The sequence below is a fragment of the Trachemys scripta genome, chromosome 13 (genome assembly GCF_013100865.1).
Source record: "Trachemys scripta elegans isolate TJP31775 chromosome 13, CAS_Tse_1.0, whole genome shotgun sequence".
NCBI lineage: Eukaryota > Metazoa > Chordata > Testudines > Emydidae > Trachemys > Trachemys scripta.
In genome coordinates this window covers 28,679,623-28,701,199 of record NC_048310.1, presented here as the reverse complement: position 1 = coordinate 28,701,199, position 21,577 = coordinate 28,679,623, and the positions used below count along the sequence as shown (strand labels likewise).

At 40.4% G+C, this 21,577-nt stretch overlaps 1 protein-coding gene across 2 annotated transcripts in view; it reads right to left on the bottom strand.

The window, feature by feature from the left end:
- NKD1 (NKD inhibitor of WNT signaling pathway 1) overlaps positions 1 to 7,660 on the bottom strand; it is a 163,097-nt gene extending 155,437 nt beyond the window's left edge. The window contains exons 1-3 of one of the 2 annotated variants that reach the window (XM_034788568.1): positions 7,302 to 7,660; positions 7,126 to 7,158; positions 6,756 to 6,907 (exon numbers count right to left, since the gene is read on the bottom strand). In XM_034788568.1, coding sequence (XP_034644459.1) covers positions 6,756 to 6,907; positions 7,126 to 7,158; positions 7,302 to 7,326 — 210 coding nt within the window. In that variant the 5' untranslated portion in view covers positions 7,327 to 7,660. The remainder of the gene's footprint in view (positions 1 to 6,755; positions 6,908 to 7,125; positions 7,159 to 7,301) is intronic. The other variant, XM_034788567.1, reaches the window with a different exon arrangement.
- Positions 7,661 to 21,577: the final 13,917 nt, after the last annotated feature.

Sequence of the window (21,577 nt, the reverse complement as noted above, 5' to 3'; positions counted from 1 at the left end):
CATCATAAGCACAAAACACAAAGTATTTCTTGGGGATGGACAGCACACAGAATGCGCTGACCACATGCCAATCCATCTAAGATCTAACGTTACATATGCTGTGTACATTTGCTAGACTGAAGCCCAAGGTTAGTTGACAGAAAATCTAGGCACTTTAGAAGTTTTATAAATTAAATTCTGTTCAGAATAAAAGCAGTCTCCTCTCCATACTTCAGAGGAAATCCATGGATTCACAAGGGACTCTCCCTGCAAGTGACACAGTGGGCGGATGCCTCTAGTGACCAGCTTTAAATCCAAAGTCGGTAACATCCAAAAATTAGTTTGATGGTCTCGCCATCATAATACAATTTGATCTCTTTAAAAGATACAGTCTGGCCCAAGTCAGTATGATTTGCATATTGGCACTCTTTCAGAGAAGGCATTGACCCAAACAATGGGGTGTCAGGGCCAGTCTAGATGGTTGTGAAAAAGCATGGATGACACCGTACCAAATATTTCAAAGGGGGCTGCCTTCTGTCTCCCTAATTTTTTTAAATGTACCTTCATCAACTGCAGCTATAAACTGCCACTTATCTAAGCACATAAGTCAGTAAATTCATATATACATTTTAGTTTGTGGATGTAGTTACCCACATGCATTAGCAAATAGAACTGAATTTACACATGGAGTAAAAAAGGCATCATTTTCCCATAGTCACTTTTCAGAGTTGAAGTGTACCTTAATATATACCACAAAGTCAGAGACTCTTAGTCAGATTTTTCAAAGTTGCAGGTACTTCCACTCAGTGCAAATGGTGGGGAGAGTGGGGAAGAGAGGTGACATGTTACAAAGAATTGCTCCAAATATTTCTTACATTTCAACATCTGCCATTTACTTTTGTACCAAGTTCTGATGCTAATATTCATGAAGCTCAGTCATCCACAAGAATTTCTATAAAGGCCAACTGGTGGGAGGTGCGCCAACTGCACGTTCTGATTTGTTTTAAAAATCATCATTGAACAACAATTCCCCTCCTTCAGAATAAAATCAACCCTTACACAGTTTCAATACTCAAGTGACTCCTCTTTCCTCTGTTCCTAACCCAGTTCAAAAGCAACCAGTCAAGTCAACCGAGATCATCTTCTGAGGGGTGCCTACAAATATCCACTTACTTAGCTCCTCCTGGGTCTTATTATAGATCTTAAAAAAAAAAAAAAAACTTACAGAGGACCCTTCTGTTAATGAACTCTAGTGTAAAGAACATTTCCATATGTCCAGAATGTAACAAATTTCTCATCTTTGTTCTAAGCAAGAAGTTTTAGTATAAAAGCCTGGAAGAAATTATTTACATTTAAGACAATATGGAATATAAAACATCATTGTTCTATTTCATCCTAATTTACAGAGGAAGAGAATGTATTCCATAAAACAGCCTACCTTTCATGAGAATTAAGCGTGTATAAAACCAGGAGGTGCTATCTGTTACTGGAAAGCCTAAGTAACATAACCTTCCCATGTCACTCAGATTTAGACCTCCCTCAGCTACTAAACAGGATATATTTCATCATTATAAACATCAATCTCAGTAACTTCAACTTTCATATTTTTCATTGTCTGAAGAGATCAAATAAATTGATTTAATAAGGTTTGTTTGCAGAGACTTCACGGGCCATTTAGCTTTCTAATCAACATCCCAAATTGACAATGCACCACATTAAATCTAAAGTATCTTTGAAACAAGCCCAGATGAAATGCAGATCATCTCCCATTCACCTCCTCCATATGGCTCAAGCAAGTCAACTTTCTAATTTCATAACACAAAATATTTAATTTATGATTTTCTTCATATGTCAATTTAACCTCCGGCACATAGCTTTGAAACCATGTAAGGATGTCTAACACTTTCCATATGGCTACTGCATTGTGGCTTTTAATTGTACCAACTGGTATCATTCAAGGATAATTCCCCTGGAATCCAGTTTTCTGCTACAGTATTGGTCAATTCACTAATCTCATCACCATGGCACTAATACTTTCAGAGATTCTTTGATTTTTAATGTTCATATTGTAATTTTCCCAAACCAGCACGTTCAAGATGTATTATGTGCACCAGTAATTAAATTGTCTTGGTTTATTGGCACCAAAATCTCAACAGTACTTAAGGCTTTTCTCTGCTATTTCTTTCATTGCAAAATTTGGGTGAATTTGTTTTGGTCTACTACACCTGATGCATGCAAACTTAACAATTATTCAAACCCTAGCAATACCTAGAACTGACAAACCCATTGCTAATTTTAACCAGGTTTCTGTAAGTCAATATAGTATATTAGTTACAATATGCCAACAATGAGAGCAAGGAGGCAAGTTAAAAAAAAAGAACATTTTAAGTAGTCACACAGCAATATGGTAGACAGATAAATTATCCAATAGCTATATACGGATATTGCTACCATGACAATAAAAGGTCAGCCTCTCAAAAGAGAGTTCTACTCATGAGATGGTCTCCAAAAATATTGCTAACTAGTGTTTAAAATTTAACTCTACCATTTTAATGGCCTTCCAGGCAATGTGAATCTGGACAATAAATCAAAAAATTATTTTTAGGGAATTATGTTTTCATTCAGCACACATGACCTATCTACATGTGTGCTTTACAGACTATATCTACGTACACATACACATGCATGCTTACACACACTGTTAAACAGATCAATCTTTTTTAAAAGAAAGATCCTGTTAGAAGAGTATCGAAGCTGACACTTTGCGGTCTATTCTCTTCTCAAACAATGCATGGAATGCCCATTAATGTCAATGGAAGTTACAGGCATAGAACATATGGAAAGCATGCCCCAATCTTAAAACCAGTGAACTGTTTTAAATTGTTCCCAGTCAGGGTGTGCAATCCCACAGATGTCAAGAAGAGTGAAGCATGCAAATCAAAAGCTGTATAAAGTCCTAACAATATACCGGTACCTAAAGTCTTTCCTAGTTTTCCCATCATGATAACTTCCAACTTGGCTTAGTGGGTACCAGTTTGTTTGGGACCATACAGGCAATTAAAAATTACAGATTTTTCAACCCAGAACTCTGATTTTGATGAGACACTCAAGTAAGAAACTAGTAAAATTTGTTATGGCTTTGAAGATAAAAGTAAATTGAATTAAGCAAATGCTATATTTAAAAATTTCCCCTCTAGCGCAGAGCTGCTTTTTAGTTTAAAAAAAAATTCAAATAATGGTGGTCTGCAGAAATAGTTTGTAAAAATAAACAAGATGAATAAATGAAAACTGATAAAGGATAATCTGTTCAGTGACAGGAAGCTTTTCCCTTTTCCTCCAGCCTCAAATTAACTCCTTCATAAGTAGCAACAAACATGTATTCTACTTCCCTAAAAGGCTTTGTAATGTACAACCCTAGTGGTTTCAATTAGCATTAAAAATAGAAGATAACTCAAGCCATCATTCTTTTCATGGATGCCACAAAATTGCTTTTTTCTTTAATTCAGTGTCATGGAATGGGATGGCTGCAATTTAACCCCAGCCTACACAGTGATTAAAAAATTTAGAGCATAGCAGCCCCTGCTGGGCAGGTGTCAATGCTTTAATGAGATCAGAGCTTTTATCCCAGAAGAGAAGGCTGTTTACACACCAAACGTGCATATTTCAAATGCAATCGCTTTATCCTTGTTCAGGCCTTCACCCAACAACAATTTACTACTATGACATCCTACTCAGATGACTGATGCATTTGGCAATAGTTGGACACTAATTAGTTTTCTCCTCATGAATGTTGGGGGGAAAAAATCAGCTGAGCAAAGCTTCTTCCAATCAGGAAATACTCTAAACTACAGTTCAGTAATAGACCAGCTCTTGAATTTTTGAATCATGCTCCTGTCAAACAGTTCAAGATTCAGTGTACACAAATAGTTCCGTCAACTGGTTTAGGAAACTCATCCATGTACATTCCATCTTATATTTTAAGTGAGCATACTAAACTTTATTTAGCAAATTTATTCATTCCTTGTTGCTTTAAAACAGCTACATTAGGGTCAACTTCCTTGGATGACAGAAGTGAAGCAGACCATTTTAGTGGCCCTGTTCTTGAGAAAACAGTCTGCAACTGGTTTATATCCTGATTTATATGTAATGTATTGTCAGATTTCTCTATTATGAACAATTTTTCACCAAGACAATCCAAAATGTCACAGCACAACACTGTTGAGTGCTCTCAACTCTCATCAAAAGCCAAGAGAAGATGCACAAAATTTCACAAAATCAGGCCCAAAATGCTAGACAGATCATCATCATCATGATTCTTTTTAGAGATTCCTGAGAAGAGGCTCAATAGTGAACAAAAATATTCCTAGAGCCACTGATTTTTCTCTAATGTAAACTCAATTGGATATTTCCCTGAATCCACACAGTCTCATCTCTTTTTGATCCAACTATTCCTACCACAAACCGCAATAGCATATGATTTTTCACTAAAATCATCATTAAAATATGATTTTTTCCCACTAAAATAGGTTTTAATGGAAAACCAAACTTTCAACCATGGCACAAGCACAAATAAAAAACTTTGACTGATTCAAGTATAACAGTCCGGTATTGTTTGGGTAGGTACATTTTTATGTAGCATTCCATGAAATTGATTATAAATATTAGTCACTTCTACATCTTGAAATAAACTAATAACTAAGATGCTAGGCTGCAGTCCACTTGATAACTTAGGGGAATGGACTAGATGATCTTTCGAGGTTCCTTCTAGCCCTGCATTTCTATGATTCTATGATATCTTGGTAGATCAGTGAATCAAAGATAGGTCTTAGAATTGGTCTTGCAACCTTGACTCCATAACCTTTATACACAGCATATCTGTTTCGACTATAGTAGTAGAAATATCTGCTTTCATATTACACAAAATTCATATTTTAAGGAACCTTAATTAACTGTCACAGACCGCTTCCAGCAGGATGCCAATAGCATTAAAGCAATTAACAGCCAATGAGGCCATATATTCAGGGCAATATCAAGCCACCATTATTTTGAAACATTCTACACCAAACTATATGGTAGGAGGTACAATCAACACCCTCTATGGAATAGTGCATTCAAGCACATTTCAAATGAACTAATTTTAGAGGACAGTAAAAAGTACGGATAATTTAGCTAATTGCTTAATTAAGAAAAACAATTACTTTTTACTAATATATACAGAGATGAATAAAACTCATGGAGTTAGTTTTGCAAATCTCTCAAAGTATCGTTGAGATTCAAAAAACTTATGTTCGAATTTGTGAGGTTTTTCCTGTATTTTAAACTCACGTTTTCTTTTTGCATTCAGTTTAAATTTGAGACTCTCTTTCCTAGACAAACCTGCCAGTTAAGGGTAGAACACACACATCCAAAAGTTTGACTCGCAAAAGTGGGTTTATCTGAAGAATAATTGCAGGCAGAATTATTATATTCTATTTATTGACACAGATTATACACACACTATTTTAAATGAGAAATTCTTTCTCCCACTGTCATCACCTTTTCTGCAACACAAAACTCCAAGTCAAACCCTCAAACCAATGGTGGCTAAGAGAGTTTAACAGTGAGCAAAAATAATTTGTTCATCAATAATAAATAACACTTATATAGCATCTTACTCCTTTCACCTAGCCTCCAATGATCTCCAAATTATTTATCACGCCTCACAAGATAAAGGTTTTAAAATTATAGACCCCCAAGCACAAGAGAAAAGTATTAAGACCCCAACATAGTCTCTCATCCATTCTCACATCTCAAACAAGAGGAAAGGTAAAGTCCAGATGTTAAGTAAAAACTGCACCATTTACGATGAAATGCCTCCTCACAAACACAAAAGTCTGCAGGATGTTTGGTGATGCTGCCCTGACTGTGTTTTCTGACACACATTCCTGCACTGGGAAGCACAGATTCCAGTCTCCTCATCTCTCAGGTTACTCTTCCACTGACCCAGTTTAAGGGATTGATCCAAAGCACATTGAAATCAGTGGGAGTCTTTCCATACACTTCAGTGAGCTTTGGATGAGATCCTAAAAGAGTAGAAGGACAATATTTGAGAATCACTGTCTTCTACACCCCATCATTCCCTTGAGTTTCAAGGGACAGCATTAAAAAAGAAACCTACAACCCCACTCTTGCCCGAACTTTACACAGAGAATTTAGGGGGAGGTGGGGTATATAGACTTCCCCCAGGAGCATATGCTCACAGATGAGCTGGGAAGTGACAAGTGGCAAGCTCAAAAACTCTTTAAAAAGAAAATCACCAATGCACTAATCATGTGACCAAATCAGTAAATAACACTTTTGGAAAGTAGTAAAAAGGCTCTTTCGTGGCTCGGCTCTCCTGAAGTCCTATGTCAAAGAGTAACAGCAATAACTCTCTGCCACAGACAGTAGCTTCTCTTGGTACGTTTTGGGAGCTGGGCGCATTCCAATGGCTTTCTGTTTGTTCCTGTTTGCAGTGGGTTTTGTACTAATCGTCCTGCTAATAAACTAGTGGGCAGGTGCTTATACTTCTCGCAGGCTCTTATGCCAGAGCAGAGTTTGTTTTGGGATTCTAACCTCACCAAAGGGGCACAAGGAAGGAAGCCACCCACGGGGGCAGCCCCTAAAAGCAGCATCTGGGCAAAGGAGAGCCGCCTCACAGCTGATCCTGGGAAGGGAAGGGAGAAAGGGGCTTGGGCTTTTAGTGTTTGAAGAGGAGAGGGGGAGGGGGAGTTTGTGCAGCTGAGACACTGACATACCCTGGTGCTGGAGAGCCTGCAGACAGCCCGGTGCTGGCAGCCTTGCAGGAGTCCCGTACTGCTGCCCCCGCTGCTACCGAAGTATTTCTGCTTCACCATCCAGTCCTCAATCCCTTTCCGAGCCAGGGAGGCGTTCACTGCAAAACTATCACCTAAGGAAAGCACAAGAGACAATGCCACACACTGGAGCAGCACACCCATGCCCTCTGCCTGCCCCAGGGTGGGAGTGTTGGGGGATGGGGGTGGACCAGCACCTGGGGCATAAACCTGAGCCGGCCACCACAGTCCCACCGAACCGCCGCAGAAAGTTTTAGGGGGAGAGAGAGGTGGGGGGGTGTGAAAGTTACTAGCAATACAGAGCCATCCCTACCTTCTGGACTTTCTCTGGGTTTACAAACGGCAGCTAGGCAGGTCCATGGGAAAGTGTAGGGGGGAAAATAATAAAGGAAGATCATTAGACACCAGTATAAAAAAATCACAACAAACAACACGAAATCCAAACCAGGGGGAAAGGGGCTGTGGGAGTAGCAAGTGAAAGGAACTAACCATGTTTCGAGTGAAGTTTCCCCATTTCTCTGCATTGATCTGCAATTACGATTCATTGGACTGTTTTCAGTGGTGGTTTTTTTGTTTGTTTTTTTTTATAAAATCCCAACGTTTTTAGAAATCCATGTGCTCCGCTTTCCCCCCCCGCTAAAGCAAAAGCAAAATCAAATCTCAGTTCCCCTTCTGCAGCACGGTCCTGCGTTCCTCCTCTCTCTGCTGAAGTCTTTCTCCTCTCTCTTCTCTTTTCCCAAAGACAGAGGCGGTTACAAAAGACCTTACTTCACCCACCAGGGAACATGATTGACACCTCATTGAGATTAGACCACTTGCAGGCAGCCTCTGGATTCCTATTGGACTGAGGCGGCACATGAAAGGGAATAAAGATCCTTTTGGAGTCTCAAAAAAAAAAAAAAAAAAAAAAAAAAAAGGAGCAGCAGCAGCTCTAGTGCATTTCACTTCCAGCCAGACACAGGCAGCAGAGCACAGAGCCACAGAGAAAGCCCAGGGAAGGCAAAAGGAGGAGGCCTCTTTCTAATAACTGAAATGTGTTTGCTAAATCAGATGCACTAGTTCATACAGCTGCAGGGAGGAAACTTTGGGAACGCGCTGCACGCTCTAAACATACTCGGGTCCCCATCATTCCCCACGTTTAGCTGCAGCTTTCCAAATTTTTCTTCCCCTCAGGGCTGAATGAGGAAAATATACAACCCCTAACAGCCCCTGGGGTTGCACATTTTAATAAAAGGTGTCTACTGAATGTGTGTATTTTTATGTTTTCCTCCCATTGGTCCTGATTCTCCATGCCAGCCAAAGTGATTTCACTGTAGACACAAGGCAGGGTGGGTAATAAAAGTGGCTTTATGCCAGTTTTGCAGTACCTAGATATGGGACTGGCTGAGAACTGGAGCAGTCCTTGGTGCAAACTACAACAGCCTCTGAGGCTGCTCTAATTTAGGTTTTGCTGAAACTGCCCTATAAGGCAGCCCAGAGCAGGCTGGAGTGCAATGTGCTCCAGCAACACACCCTATGCTTCCCTTATATGCCAGTGGCTTCAAAGGGGATTGTGGCACGGGACAGGTTCACTAGCACTTCAACACTGGGGAAGTGCCCATATTCCAGGAGTATTCCATGGGGGAATTAACAGTATTCTTCCAGGTTTGCAGCCAGCTCAAAGGAGCTGTAAGGAACCCCAGAATCAGGACCATCAGCTTCTACAGGACTTGAAAGCACTCAAACCTCACAGGATTAACCCCATAGGGCTGCAGGACTGGACTCAAAATCAGTTTATCAAACATTTTAATTACCCATTACTGTGCTCCCTCAGAAGCTAGTGTCTCATTGACCTCTGAGTGTTTTGCCTGCATCAGGACCACAGGTCTGGATGCTTCTGCTATATTTTCAGTGTTTAAAAAAAAAATCTTCATATGAATGAGCTCATACCCCAGAGTAACATACTGCCTTGTCATTACTGATGCGGAATGCACCCGTACCTGGAAATTTAATACAAATGTATACCTTCTTGTAACTTCTGCAAGTTATTCTTCAGCGTAAAGTTAATTCAGGCACTCAGATACTGAGAGGTTTCAGAGTTACAGTGGGCTGTAGTCCACGAAAGCTTATGCTCTAATAAATTTGTTAGTCTCTAAGGTGCCACAAGTACTCCTGTTCTTCTTTTTTCAGATACTGAGGTGATAGGCACCATAAAACCACATAGCCCTTGATTCTCAATTTCCTAATTTCCAGGAAAGCTGGGGTGTTTTGAAAAGTGCAGATATTCTACAGGTGTAAGGTTCAATACCAGAGACATTTCTTAATGGCTTAGGGTGCTGGACAAAAGCCTCAATCAGCCTTAAAAAATAAATGAATAACATAAATCAAACGTTAAAAAAACCCTTCTCTTCCTTTTCCAGCATTTGGGCCAGTACTATTGTTTTACAGATACGATACATCAAAAAACTTGCAGTTTTGTAAAGAGAATTTTTAGTCATTAAAAACTTATTTCTTTCCTTCTGCTGGTCATTATTTTTTATTTTATGAAAATCACATCTCCCTCGGGATTCTTGAAGTTCAGCTGAGAGAGATAAAAGAGAACAAGAAGAGCAGCGTGATTACTAGTTTAAGTTTTGAGAAAGAAAAAAATGGAGATTTCCAAGAATTTTACTCTACAAACCACTACTCCAACTACACAGGGATTGGTCCAGATGGGCCCAGGCCAAAAAATTCCAGTCTACATCTGTGTTTTCAAACACTTTGATTTCAGGGGAGACGGGCTTGGAATTCATCTCTGAGATTCCAAAATGTATGTGGTGAAACTCTGATGTGACGTGACTCTATAAATCACAATCACTGTCAAGACATTAACTAAAAAATTTAATAGCTGATTGTTCCCTGAATAATGGAGAGAGAGAAATTTGCTTTCCAGATTATTTCAACTATTTATCTGTCTAGCAAATAAAACTCACGAATTGCGATGTTCAGTGATTGCAACAGCATCAATTGCTTGTCAAATAGCCAATAATTTGCATCTCTTTTTGAATCTCTTTCTTTTTATATATTTTAATAATTTATTTGGCCCATATCTTATGTTATGTATTTGTTCCTTTGAAGACTGCTTCTTGTTTGGGGGGAGAAGAAAGGAGGGGGGGTTAGATCAATCAGACTCCTGGCGGCCTGAGATTCACCTGTGAAAATTCTGACAGATATTAAGCAATTTGAAATTATAATATCAGTTCTATTTTCCTCCCAGCTCGGCTTTTTTTCGTAAGCTAAATCAAACTCTAACTTACTCAGGGTTACAGTGACTAGCTACATAATACATTTCAATGAAATGAAAGGGCAATTAAAAAAAATGCCCTGCAATATTTTTAAAGGGACTCTACCCCACAATGTTCAACTCTTGAAACAAAATGAGGCCCCAGTTCTGCCATGAGCTCAACACGGCTGCACCACGAGTCCTTGCAGAGCCCCCATGACTTCACAAATGGTGTCGGGGTCCATCTGTGCAGAAATCATGACCGGGTCAGGGCATTATACCTTTGTAGCATAATATATGATCTTTGCAGAATTATTGCTGAAATATGGGACAAAATTCATCCTGTATTGATTTGAGAAGGGATATTAGACACTGAGGTCTTGATCCTTCGAGTTGGTGAGCTAAATTTGCACAGAACTTAGCACTCCATAGGAGGTGCTCAGCAACTTGTGGGATCAGGCCCCAAATTATTTTGCCCCTTAAAATAAAGGATAGGTGGCCACCATTGTCAGGGTGAAGTCCTAAAGGATGCCTGCTGTTTTCTGGTTGAACTTCATGTATGTCTTTAGATACCTTTGTACTATTCCTCTGAGCCATGGCAACAGCTTCAGAAAACGATTACCTTCCTCTTGCATGCTCTCTGTTGGTCTCGCTCTTACATACACACACTTCCATTTATGGTCAGAACATTTCCAGATGGGGACCTCGGTTGTTTCTAGCTCTATTGTACTTTTGAGGGCTCTTTGTTCCATTTAGGAATATAGAAATAAGCAAATAAACACAATAACGTCCTTTCATTGTTTCCCCCAAGCATTTGTAAATTGATTTTCACTGCAAACTATCACATTCAAGAGGGCTAGGATTTCTGTGTCACTTATCAGTCCCATAAGCCATGGAATTTGCACTGGAATTCACCTCTTATAGAAAAAATTGTCACAGAACCAGATATTTCTAGCCTGCATGGTTGTGAAGAAAAGTTTGAAAAACATGAATGGAGTATAAATGGACGCAGTGATAGAGGTGTGACCTGCCCCATTCACAGAATATTAACTCTGAAACCTAAAGATGTCAAGCTGGGGCATCCTGAAAGCTGAGAATTTGGAGACAGAATAAACTGAATTTTATGTAAAATAAATAATATGGGGACTATAACACTGATTGCATTGCTCATTTTCATATCTAATTCAATACAAATCTCACATTATTAATTTATCTGAACCAGCTGCAGAACTTCTATCATTGCCACAGAGCACATGGGACTCTGATTATAACTTTGCCTGAAACTCCAAATGCAATCTCATACTGTGATATGGCTCTTTGGAAGCTCTACAATATACTTTGGTAGCAGATCCATTCAGAAACCTCTTTTTTACTTACACTTTGAAACTTTTTCCAGCAGAATTAGACACTATGCTTCATGGACTTTATTTCAAGCTGAGATGTGAATTTCTTACTGTACCGTCTTCATTCATAGACAGACTCTGCCACCTTTATTTACATAGGGAAGTACCTTCCTTCTCAGATAGGTAATTGTATCAGAATCTGGCCATTAGCTTACATTTATTTTCTTCCAGTTTGTTTTATGCTTCATCTGAATATTTTCATGTATCAAGTGTGTTACTGTATGTTCTGCAGTCATGCCAGTTCAGGGCTGTGATCTTATTAGAATTCATAAACTAAGCAAGACTCAGTCTTCACTACCTGAATGGAAGATTTCCAAGGAAAATCCAGGTGCTTCAGGAAGATGTGATGATGATTTAGTAGGTGGCATTATTCCTTCAGAGTCATTATTGAAGTAATGGTCCAGTGTGGGTCTAGGAGGCACAGCATTATAAGAGGTTCCATCTTTTGGATGAGATATAATACAAAGTCCTGATTAATTATGACCAGTAATGATTTTGCAACAACAGGCTTGTCATCTAGGATCATATACTGAAAGTAAGGAGTTTCTCTTGAAAAATCTAGGTACATATATTAGGTTGTAAATAGAAATCATAATTTGTGTGTGTGTGTGTGTGCTAGCACAACAGGGCCTCAATCTGAATAGGGCCTCGAGGCACTGCCATAATACAAATAAGTAATAACAATTATATTAAATCGAATAATTAATAACTATTCTTTAACTAGGGAAGTATTAATTATTCTTTATGGGCTAATTCTTGAGGTCCTTATTCAGTTTTGGCTCAGGCAAATTCCAATTGACTTCAGTGTCATTTGGCCTGAATATATATATGGTATACAAACTGAATAGGCCCTCAAGATTTGTCTCAGTAGAATTACAATGATCTTCATTACCACAGGGTCTTTAAGTTACACAAAGCCTTTTGTTTTTTTCTTCGAAGGAGTCAGATGTATGTTAAGTAGTGACGTCTAGTAAACTATCAGAGTAAAGTACATCATTCATAAAGCTGTACCAATGATTAAAAGGTCTCTAATTTAACCCTGTGACCCCAGTGGAATTTGTGAAGTATGAAAGCCATGACGTATAGTATTATTCATTGCCTTTTTCATTAGTGCTGACTGTGCTATAATCTTGCAGAGTGTATAGAAAACCCTTTTGAATCTAGATACAACGTAAATATGTTGAGGATGGGAAATAAATTTCTCTCACCAAAAAAGTAGTACAGAAGATCACACTGGGAATTTATTTTCAACAGACAATAGTACAGTAAAATTAATGCTAATACTTGCAGTAGAAAAATGGATACGTAGGATTGGAAGAAATCATGTCTGTAATGTTTTAATGCCCCTAGAAAGAGTGCAGTGAAGTGCATCGAAGTACTAACATAAGGCAGTATCAACAATACAACCTGTGTCTATTTTGATTATATATTTGAACAACAGTTATTTTTGGTCCACAGTTACAGAATATAGGCAAAAATCAGAGCTAGCATAACAGGGCACATACCACCAGGTTGTATGTGGCAATGTAAAATAAGACAGCATGAATGGGGTTCAGGCTTAACATGAACCTGAATGTCATTCAAAATAGTATAAGCAGGAGATGTACCTGGAAGGAATGTTCATCAGAGGCAGGAGAATTCAATGGTAGTGCAAATTGGTGGAGCAGGGGTGAATGCACCATTCAGCTCTCCACATTTCCAGCCTGTCTAAGGCTTTTTGAAAACCCAAATAAATTATGGGAATCATTTCTCCTTTATGCGCTTGTGACGGGTTGGATCACAGAAACCCCCTTAGGAGCTGCCACCCGATGTGCAAAGACTACCCCTGCTTCTGTTTTCCCTGCCAGCTCAGGACTCCAGCACCCGGTCTTGCTGAGCCAGACTCTCCCGTCTGCTCCAACACAGACCCAGGGTCTGAATCACTTACCCCAAAGCTGCAAGTTTACCTGAAAACAGCTCCCAGAAGTGTGCTTGTCTTTAGCACTCAGATGGCCAACTCCCAATGGGGTCTAAACCCAAATAAATCCATTTTACCCTGCATAAAGCTTATGCAGGGCAAACTCATAAATTGTTCGCCCTCTATAACAACTGAGAGAGATATGCACAGTTGTTTGCTCCCCCAAGTATTAATACATACTCTGAGTAAATTACTAAATAAAAAGTGATTTTATTAAATACAGACAGTAGGATTTAAGTGGTTCCAAGTAGTAACAGACAGAACAAAGTAAGTCACCAAATAAAATAAAATAAAATAAAATGCGCAAATCTATGTCTAATCAAACTAAATACAGATAATCTCACCCTCAGAGATGCTTCAGTAAGTTTTTTCTCAGACTGGACACCTTCCAGGCCTGGGCACAATTCTTTCCCCTGGTACAGCTCTTGTTGCAGCTCAGGTGATAGCTAGGGGATTCTTCATGATGGCTCCTCTCTCCTTTGTTCTCTTCCACCCCTTTATATATCTTTTGCATAAGGCGGGAACCCTTTGTCCCTCTGGGTTTCCACCCTTCCCACCCCACCCCCCACCGGAAAAACACCAGGTTAAAGATGGATTCCAGTTCAGGTGACATGATCACATGTCACTGCAAGACTTCATTACTCACTTGCCAGCACACACATATACAGGAAGACTCACAGGTAAATACAGCCATCTGTAGTCAATGGGAGTCATCAAGATTCCAAACCATCCTTAATGGCCCACACTTTACATAATTACAATAGGCCCTCAGAGTTATATTTCATATTTCTAGTTTTAGATACAAGACTGATACATTTATACAAATAGCATGATCACACTCAGTAGATTATAAACTTTGTAATGATACCTAACAAGAGACCTTTTGCATGAAGCATATCCCAGTTACATTATATTCACTTATCATATTTTTATAAAACCATATAGACTGCACAACGTCACAGCGCTACTTTGTTGATGTGCTCAAAGAGTTCTAGTGAATTAGTGAGGCACAATTTTCATTCAGAGAAATCATGCTGGTTTGCCCCATCATATCAGGTGCATCTTTTTCTATTCGTGTTATATTTTTAATTATCATTTCAACAATCTTTCCCAGTACTGAAGCAAAGTTCACTTGTATAATTTCTAGGATCATCTCTAGTTACTTTTTAAAGCCAGGCACATTTACTACCCTCCAAGTTCTCTGGTATTATCACTGATTTTAACGGGAGATTGGATATTTTTGTTAGCAGCTCCGCCAATTCATAGTTCCTATGGAAGAGCACTTGACTATATTTAGTCCCATCTCAGGTCCTGGTAACCTGTTGCCCTTTGATTTATCAGTTTGTTGCCATTTTTTAAAGGGACAGCTCAAGAAAGAGTGCACAAGAAACACAGTCTAGTTACAGGACTGCAGGCTGGGAACAAGTTGCTTTATTCAACTACATAACAAATAGAGAGGGAAAATACACACCACCTAAACAAGAAGTAAGGGAGGGGTAGAGCATGGTTCCAATCCATAATACTCTGATTAACCCAGTCAGCCCCTTGCTGACCACTCTACTACATGCAGCATTCTTCTCTTTAGAGACCTCGGACTAAAAAGAGTACCAAGAGCTCCACAGATGGTTTCTCTCAGACATCATTTGTGGTAAAGGCTGCTACAAAAAAGCACACAGTTTCTCTGCAATGTCCTTATCCTCCTTAATTGCCCCTTTATCACCTGCTTGTGCAGTCAGCTCTCCAATTCTCTCACAGACTTCTTCCTGCTGATATATTTTATGAATTTCTTGTTATTTGACTTTATGTCTTTGTGTATTTGTACTTTGAATTCCTAGCCCTCCTCATTTCCATTCATCATTTTATCTGCCTTGGTTCATGTGCCTTTCTATCACTAGAGTTGGATTTTCATTGAAGGATACATATAGTTGACTTGAATAATCTCTTGAACTGTGCTATTTAACCATATTGGTTCCCCCCCCCCCCAGTATCTTCACACTTCCTTTTTTGGTTTGAGTTATGCATGTCTTCTATGACTATGTCAACTAGCCTCCATAATGAGTCTGTGGATTTTAGATTTCCTCACTTTTGTCTTGCTTCCTCATTTCTTTTTTAAACCTCCCCCTTATTAAAGGCTAGTCCAGTCCTGGTCTCAGGCTTGGCCCTAGTGGATAGGTGTCCACATCATGAACACTCTCGCTCAAATGGTTTCTTTACTGGCTGCTTCGGCAGAGATCCAGGGCCCAAGTCTCAATTTTGGAGCAGGTGGGAAAGGACATAAGGGAAGGAGATGCTCCAGGTATTCCTCCCAGACAGAAAAGTGTAAATTGTGCCCTCTTCCGCCATCAAATCCACGTGTGTAAGGTGAGCCGCAACCAGTTTCAGTGAAGGTGGTTGTGCTGTATAAGGAAGAAATCATGTTTACATCTCTAAAGATGCCACCTGAGCAGGGCACTCATTCCTGACTCTCAGCTCCACAGCATAAGACAAATAGAATTCCCCAAGTGCTAAAGGGTTTGTCGTTCCCCAGAGCTGTAGTGGTAGTCAGAAGGATTTGGAGCAGCCCCACTCTCACAGCAGAGGTGATCACACAGCACTTAACACCTCCACCTCCAGTCAGCTTCCTCTTGGCCACAGCGCCACAGAAGCCAGGTCTCTTAAAACTATTTAATTTATTTTGGTGACCCCTATGAGCTCCCTGGCCAAGGAAGGAAGACTGGTCAGTGACTTCAAACAGTGTTTGTGCAGCAAAAAGATGTCTATCACAGATGAGCACATTCAGATTCAGGGAGATGCATCCAGAAAGCGCTCATGGCGGTGTGAGTTCTGTGACCTTGCCAGATTGATCCTGGTTTTCTCAAGGGCTGTCCCAAATGTGAAGAGCTATCTTCAGTCATGCCTGTCCTGGAGGCAGGTCTGAGGTAATCAAAACTCTTGGTGCATTTGGAGTGCTTTCTTTGAGATAAAGCTGTTTAGGCTCATGGGGCATTGGCCTCGATACTGGTATCCTCCTGTATCTCTTTGCTTGGAGGACTTGGTGCAGCCCCAGTGCAGATGTCAAAACTCAGCCCACCATATGCAGTAAGCTGAGAGATAGCAAGATGGTGATAAGGGAGACAAAGAATGCTGTTTGGACACAGATGGGCCACAGGACTCTTCTGGTACCAAACATCTCTCTATTCCAGAGAAGCAGCAGTCTAGAGACTGTGTCTGGATCTAATGTTCCCACCATTTTTTAAGTAACTGGCTAACTCAGCAGATTTTAGCAGGCCCTGGCTCAGGAATCTCATGGGTCCTGGAATTCCTGTCCAATCCCTATAAAGCCTTTGGCGCCTATCTTGGATCACTGGTAAAGGTGGCATGACATCTCACAACACTCTCCCTGTCATGAAGATGGCCAAGCAAAAGTCTTCTCTCTGAAGACACCATCAGCTATATATCCCATCTCCAACACAAAGGCCTAATGGTGGAGGTCGCCCCAGCCAGAGGGAAGACTGGCCAATTACAGGACACTGAGCACCAAAACTCTGAATATTGACAAGGGGATTTCCTTGCCTGAAGGGTTTACCAGTCCATGGTTAGAGCCCTACATATTGCGGACTACCATGTTCTCATGGGCAAAAGCCAGGCTGAGCTCAGCAAGAAGACAACAGCTTTGGCAGAGTCCCTTCCGCAAGACAGACTGTGCACAGGGCCTGGCTAGGTGCTCGGTGTGGGTACAGCCTCTGATGCAGATAATATGAGGTGCTATCCTAAAGGGGTCATCTGCAGGTCTGCTTCATGGAAGGGCTCTGTGTTCCACCAGCAGGAACTCAAGGACTGTGATAGAACTAGTGGGGATTCTTTTGTAAAGGTTTCCCTGGTGTAAACATGGGCCAAGAGGTTCCAGTCTAAATAACCTGAACTTGCAGGACATCCCACCCATATGACATATTGTGTAAAAAGACCAACTCTTGAGCTCTTTTAAAGTATTTCTCCTTAAGTTTTTGTTCTGGAGAGTATTTTGCTGAGATGAAATTTACTAACTACTATTATAATGTGCTGAGAAAGTAGAAAAATAACTTAAGTCAACATCGTGTACAGTGTGCTTCACATAAAAAAAAAGGAGGTGAAATAAAAAATAATGCCATGACTTCAATAATCAGAGTCTTTTTCCCTTAGCATCTAAGAGATGACAAGTGAGAAAGTTTTAATATAGAAGAGGATTTTTATTTGCATTTCTTAACAATAAGGGTGGTTTATACTCCACCTGGTGTCTTTTCTCACATCATCTTTTATGGGCTTCTCTCAGTGACAAGTACCTTTGTGCAAAGGGTTTTTTTTCTCTCTCTCCCCCCTCTCCGGTTCTAACTCTCTAGCAGGCTTCAGCATACAAACACAATGGAAGCATTGAAAGGAAGACAGTGGGACACCTCCTTTGATCTTGTGTTCTAATAACTTGTGTACGTATGTGTCCAAAAACAATGCTCCAAGGCTTTTCTCCTGAGCGTCTGCTGCTGCCGCCCCAAATGAAAAGAATACTCATCACAGGGGCAGTGTAATAGTTAAACTGTGTTCAGAAAAATATAGTACAGGAGAGTAGTGTAAACAACAGACTGTAAACTCGGCTAAACGCTTTGATGGCTGAAAACAGCCCGGCTCCTGACAACAGACATAGGTCTGTTCAAAGCAGACACAGGGAGGGTCATCACTAAATCATACAGTTTCTTATTACTTTTCATATCCATTCTGGAGAATACCCATTGCACTTGGCCAAAAGAAATGTGGCTTGCATTAGGGGAGATGTCTGTTGTTGGAAAATGCAACTGAGCTCCTCCTTATCAGTGCTGTTCACTGGCTGTTTTGTACGAGCTAGTTCAAACAACAAACCTGGATTGTTTATATATTTATTTATTTTGGAGGCTCTTTCTAATTAAGTGGATTTGGGGAAAAAACAGCATATAAAAGGACCAGTTGCACACAACTCTAGATGCCGATAAGCTTCCCTTATGCAAGCAATAATCCGGGGAAGGAGGCTGCTCAATCAAGGTCCTGCTGTTTACATGCACACACCGTATATGTACGCAAAAAGCAGAGATGACCCAATCCAAAACTGAGCCCATGAACACCCCTTAACTTTGGGAAGAGGATGTTGGACTCAGAATCTGGATTTGAATTTAGCATCTGGGCCCTATCTCCATAACAAACTGAACAAAACTTCAGAGAAAGGCACCCACATGTTGGGGGCAGGGGTTGTGTTTCTCGATCCAAACGTACATCTGAATTGGACAGCTAGGGTAAAGTAACCCTAGGGCTTGATTTTACTGCCACGGTCCTGGTTTTCCATGTTATGTCCTGGTGTCCCAGGAACTTCTTTCATGCCTTGGCTTTTCATTTCAATGAAAGGGGGGATTTTTCAATAACTAAAACATTTTTCAGAGTAGGATGATAAACTCATTCAGAATACCATGGGACTGGAAAAATCCCTCCATTCTGAGACACATGGCAGTGTTACTGTTGAGCCAAAACAGGCAGCAGCCACCATGAGTAGCAAGTGTTTGCCCCCAAAATGTCCCAGTTTTTAACCTTAGTAGTATGGGCACTTTAAGCTTGGGCCAATTTTTAATTTGCTTATATGTTAAATCTTTGGTCACTGTTGGTTTTTATCACTACAGCCTTGTTTACACTCAGGAATGGATCTGAGACAACAATTGGTTTGTGGAGAACAGAAGACTGGCCATAATGGGTCACACCAATGGTCCATATAGTCCAGTATCTTGTCTTCTGACAGTGGCCAATGCCAGATGCTTCAGGGGAATGAATGGAACAGGGTAATTATGGAGTGATCCATACCCTGTTGTCCAGTCCGAGCTTCTGGCAGTCAGAGGCTTAAGGACACCCAGAGCCTGGGGTTGCGTCCTTGATCATCTTGGCCAATAGCAAAGAATTCCTTTAGCTTCTCTTATCTTCATGGAGTGCTCCCATAGCACCTCGATTGTCCAGTGGTCCCACTGATTGTTTGGCAGGCTTCCTGCTTCTGATGAATATAAAAACATTTTTGTTATTAGTTTTTCTGTCTTTTGCTAGTAGGTCTTCAAATTCTTTGTTGGCCTGTCTAATTATAATTTTTAAACTTGACTTGCTAGAGTTTACACTCCTTTCTATTTACCTCAGGGCTAGTCTACACTACCCGCCCAGATCGGCGGGTAGAAATCGATCTCTTGGGGATCAATTTATCGCGTCTCATCTAGACGGATAAATCGATCCCCAAATCGACGCTCTTACTCCCACCTCGTCAGGAGGAGTACGCGCCGTCGACGGGGGAGCCGCGGCGGTCGATTTGCTGCCGTACTCACAGCGGGGTAAGTCAAATAGGATACGCCGAATTCAGCTACGCTATTCGCGTAGCTGAATTTGCGTATCTTAAATCGACCCCCCCCCCCTTAGTGTAGACCTAGCCTCAGTAATATTTGACTTCCAATTGATACCTTTTTGCCTATAACCACTTCTTTTACTCTGCTAGTTAGCCGGCGTGGCATTTTTTTCCCAGTCTTCTTACTTTTTTGTGTGTGTGTAGGGAGGGAAACATTTCGTTGGAGTCTCTATTATGGTGTTTTATAAAAGTTTCCATGCAGCTTGCAGCCATTTTGCTCCAGTCTGTTCCTTTTAATGTCCATTTAACTAGCTCTCTCATTTTTGTGTAGTTCCCCTTTTTGAAGTTAAATGCCGCCGTAGTGGATTTTTTTGGTATTTCCCTCCCTACAAGAATGTTTAATTTAATTGCATTATCGTTGCTATTACCAAGCGATTCAGCTATATTCACCTCTTGGAACACATCTGGGGAGCCACTTAGGACAAAATCAAGAATTGCCTCTCCCCTTCTGCGTTCCAGAACTAGCTGCTTCAAGAAGCAGCCATTCAAAGTGTCTAGAAATTATATCTATGCATCTTATCCTGAGGTGAAATGTACCCAGTCAATATAGGGATAGTTGAAATCCCCCGTTATTACTGCGTTTTCTGTTTTTGCAATCTCTCTAATCTCCCCGAGTATTTTGCAATCAAATTGGACTGGGTGCTATGGTTACACAAAGATGCAGGGAGCAGCTGAAGAGACCAAAGGTCTTTCTCCATTTTGGAATGCGGAGCTCTGCACTGCTGGATGCAGAACAGACCCATGGTAGGCTGCAGCTCACAGCAGGTTCTCAGTGATGCATTATGCAATGTTTAAATAGAAATAATTTAGTTGTTAAATTAAAGCACTCAATGCCGAATAAAAAGAACACAGAAAGCCTTGTCTAGACTTGGGGATCAGAACTGGTGAGCTATACCAAATTACTAGCCAGTGATTGCCCAATCAGCACTACTCCTGTGATTGGACAAGACCTAAAGCTGTTTAAATGAGTTGCATTTGCTGAAGCAAAGAGAACTGGTGTCTCCCTTACAGTGCATTGGCCCTGATGCAACCTCTGCAGCACAGACAACTTCATTTAAACAGACTTTGTGGTCTATCTACGTTCTCTAAACCATTCAAATGGCAACAATAACCGGTTTCATTTAAAAAATGCCCCCTTAGCTATTTCCATTTGACACCTATTGCAACCCCTAGGCATGTGCATTAAAATATAACACAATCCTAAGGGAACTTGTGAACAAAATCCTCCCCACCCCAAAAGGAAACTTAACTTCACACACACAGACACACACACACACACACACACACCCTCTCCAGGCAACAGCTTCTGAGTGGATAAATATGAGATGATCAAGTAAGCAAAATAAACACCTATATATTTTACTTTATAGTCCATTTATTTTTTTCTCCTCTTAGCTTTTGGTGATGTAAATGGATTCTGCTCTAAATGCAGTCTCACCAAATCCCATGGACATACCTGCCATATAAACCTTAATTGTTGTGTTAATGCTCAGATATGATGGGTGCCTTAGAAATACTTAGGACTACTGAAAATTTTTCCTACTTTGAGACACATTTGTAAGAAAGAGGGAGCCCAAATCATGGTGTCAAAGGGTTGTAGCAGAGCTGGTCAAATAGCATTATATATGCCCCACCCCCAATGAAAAAAAGTCTGTTTTTGACTTTTCCCTTTCTCTGCCTTTTTCCTTTGGGAGATAAAGGGAGTGAGGATCATGTGTGGGGGGGAAGGAACACTATTTTTTTTTCCAATTAAAA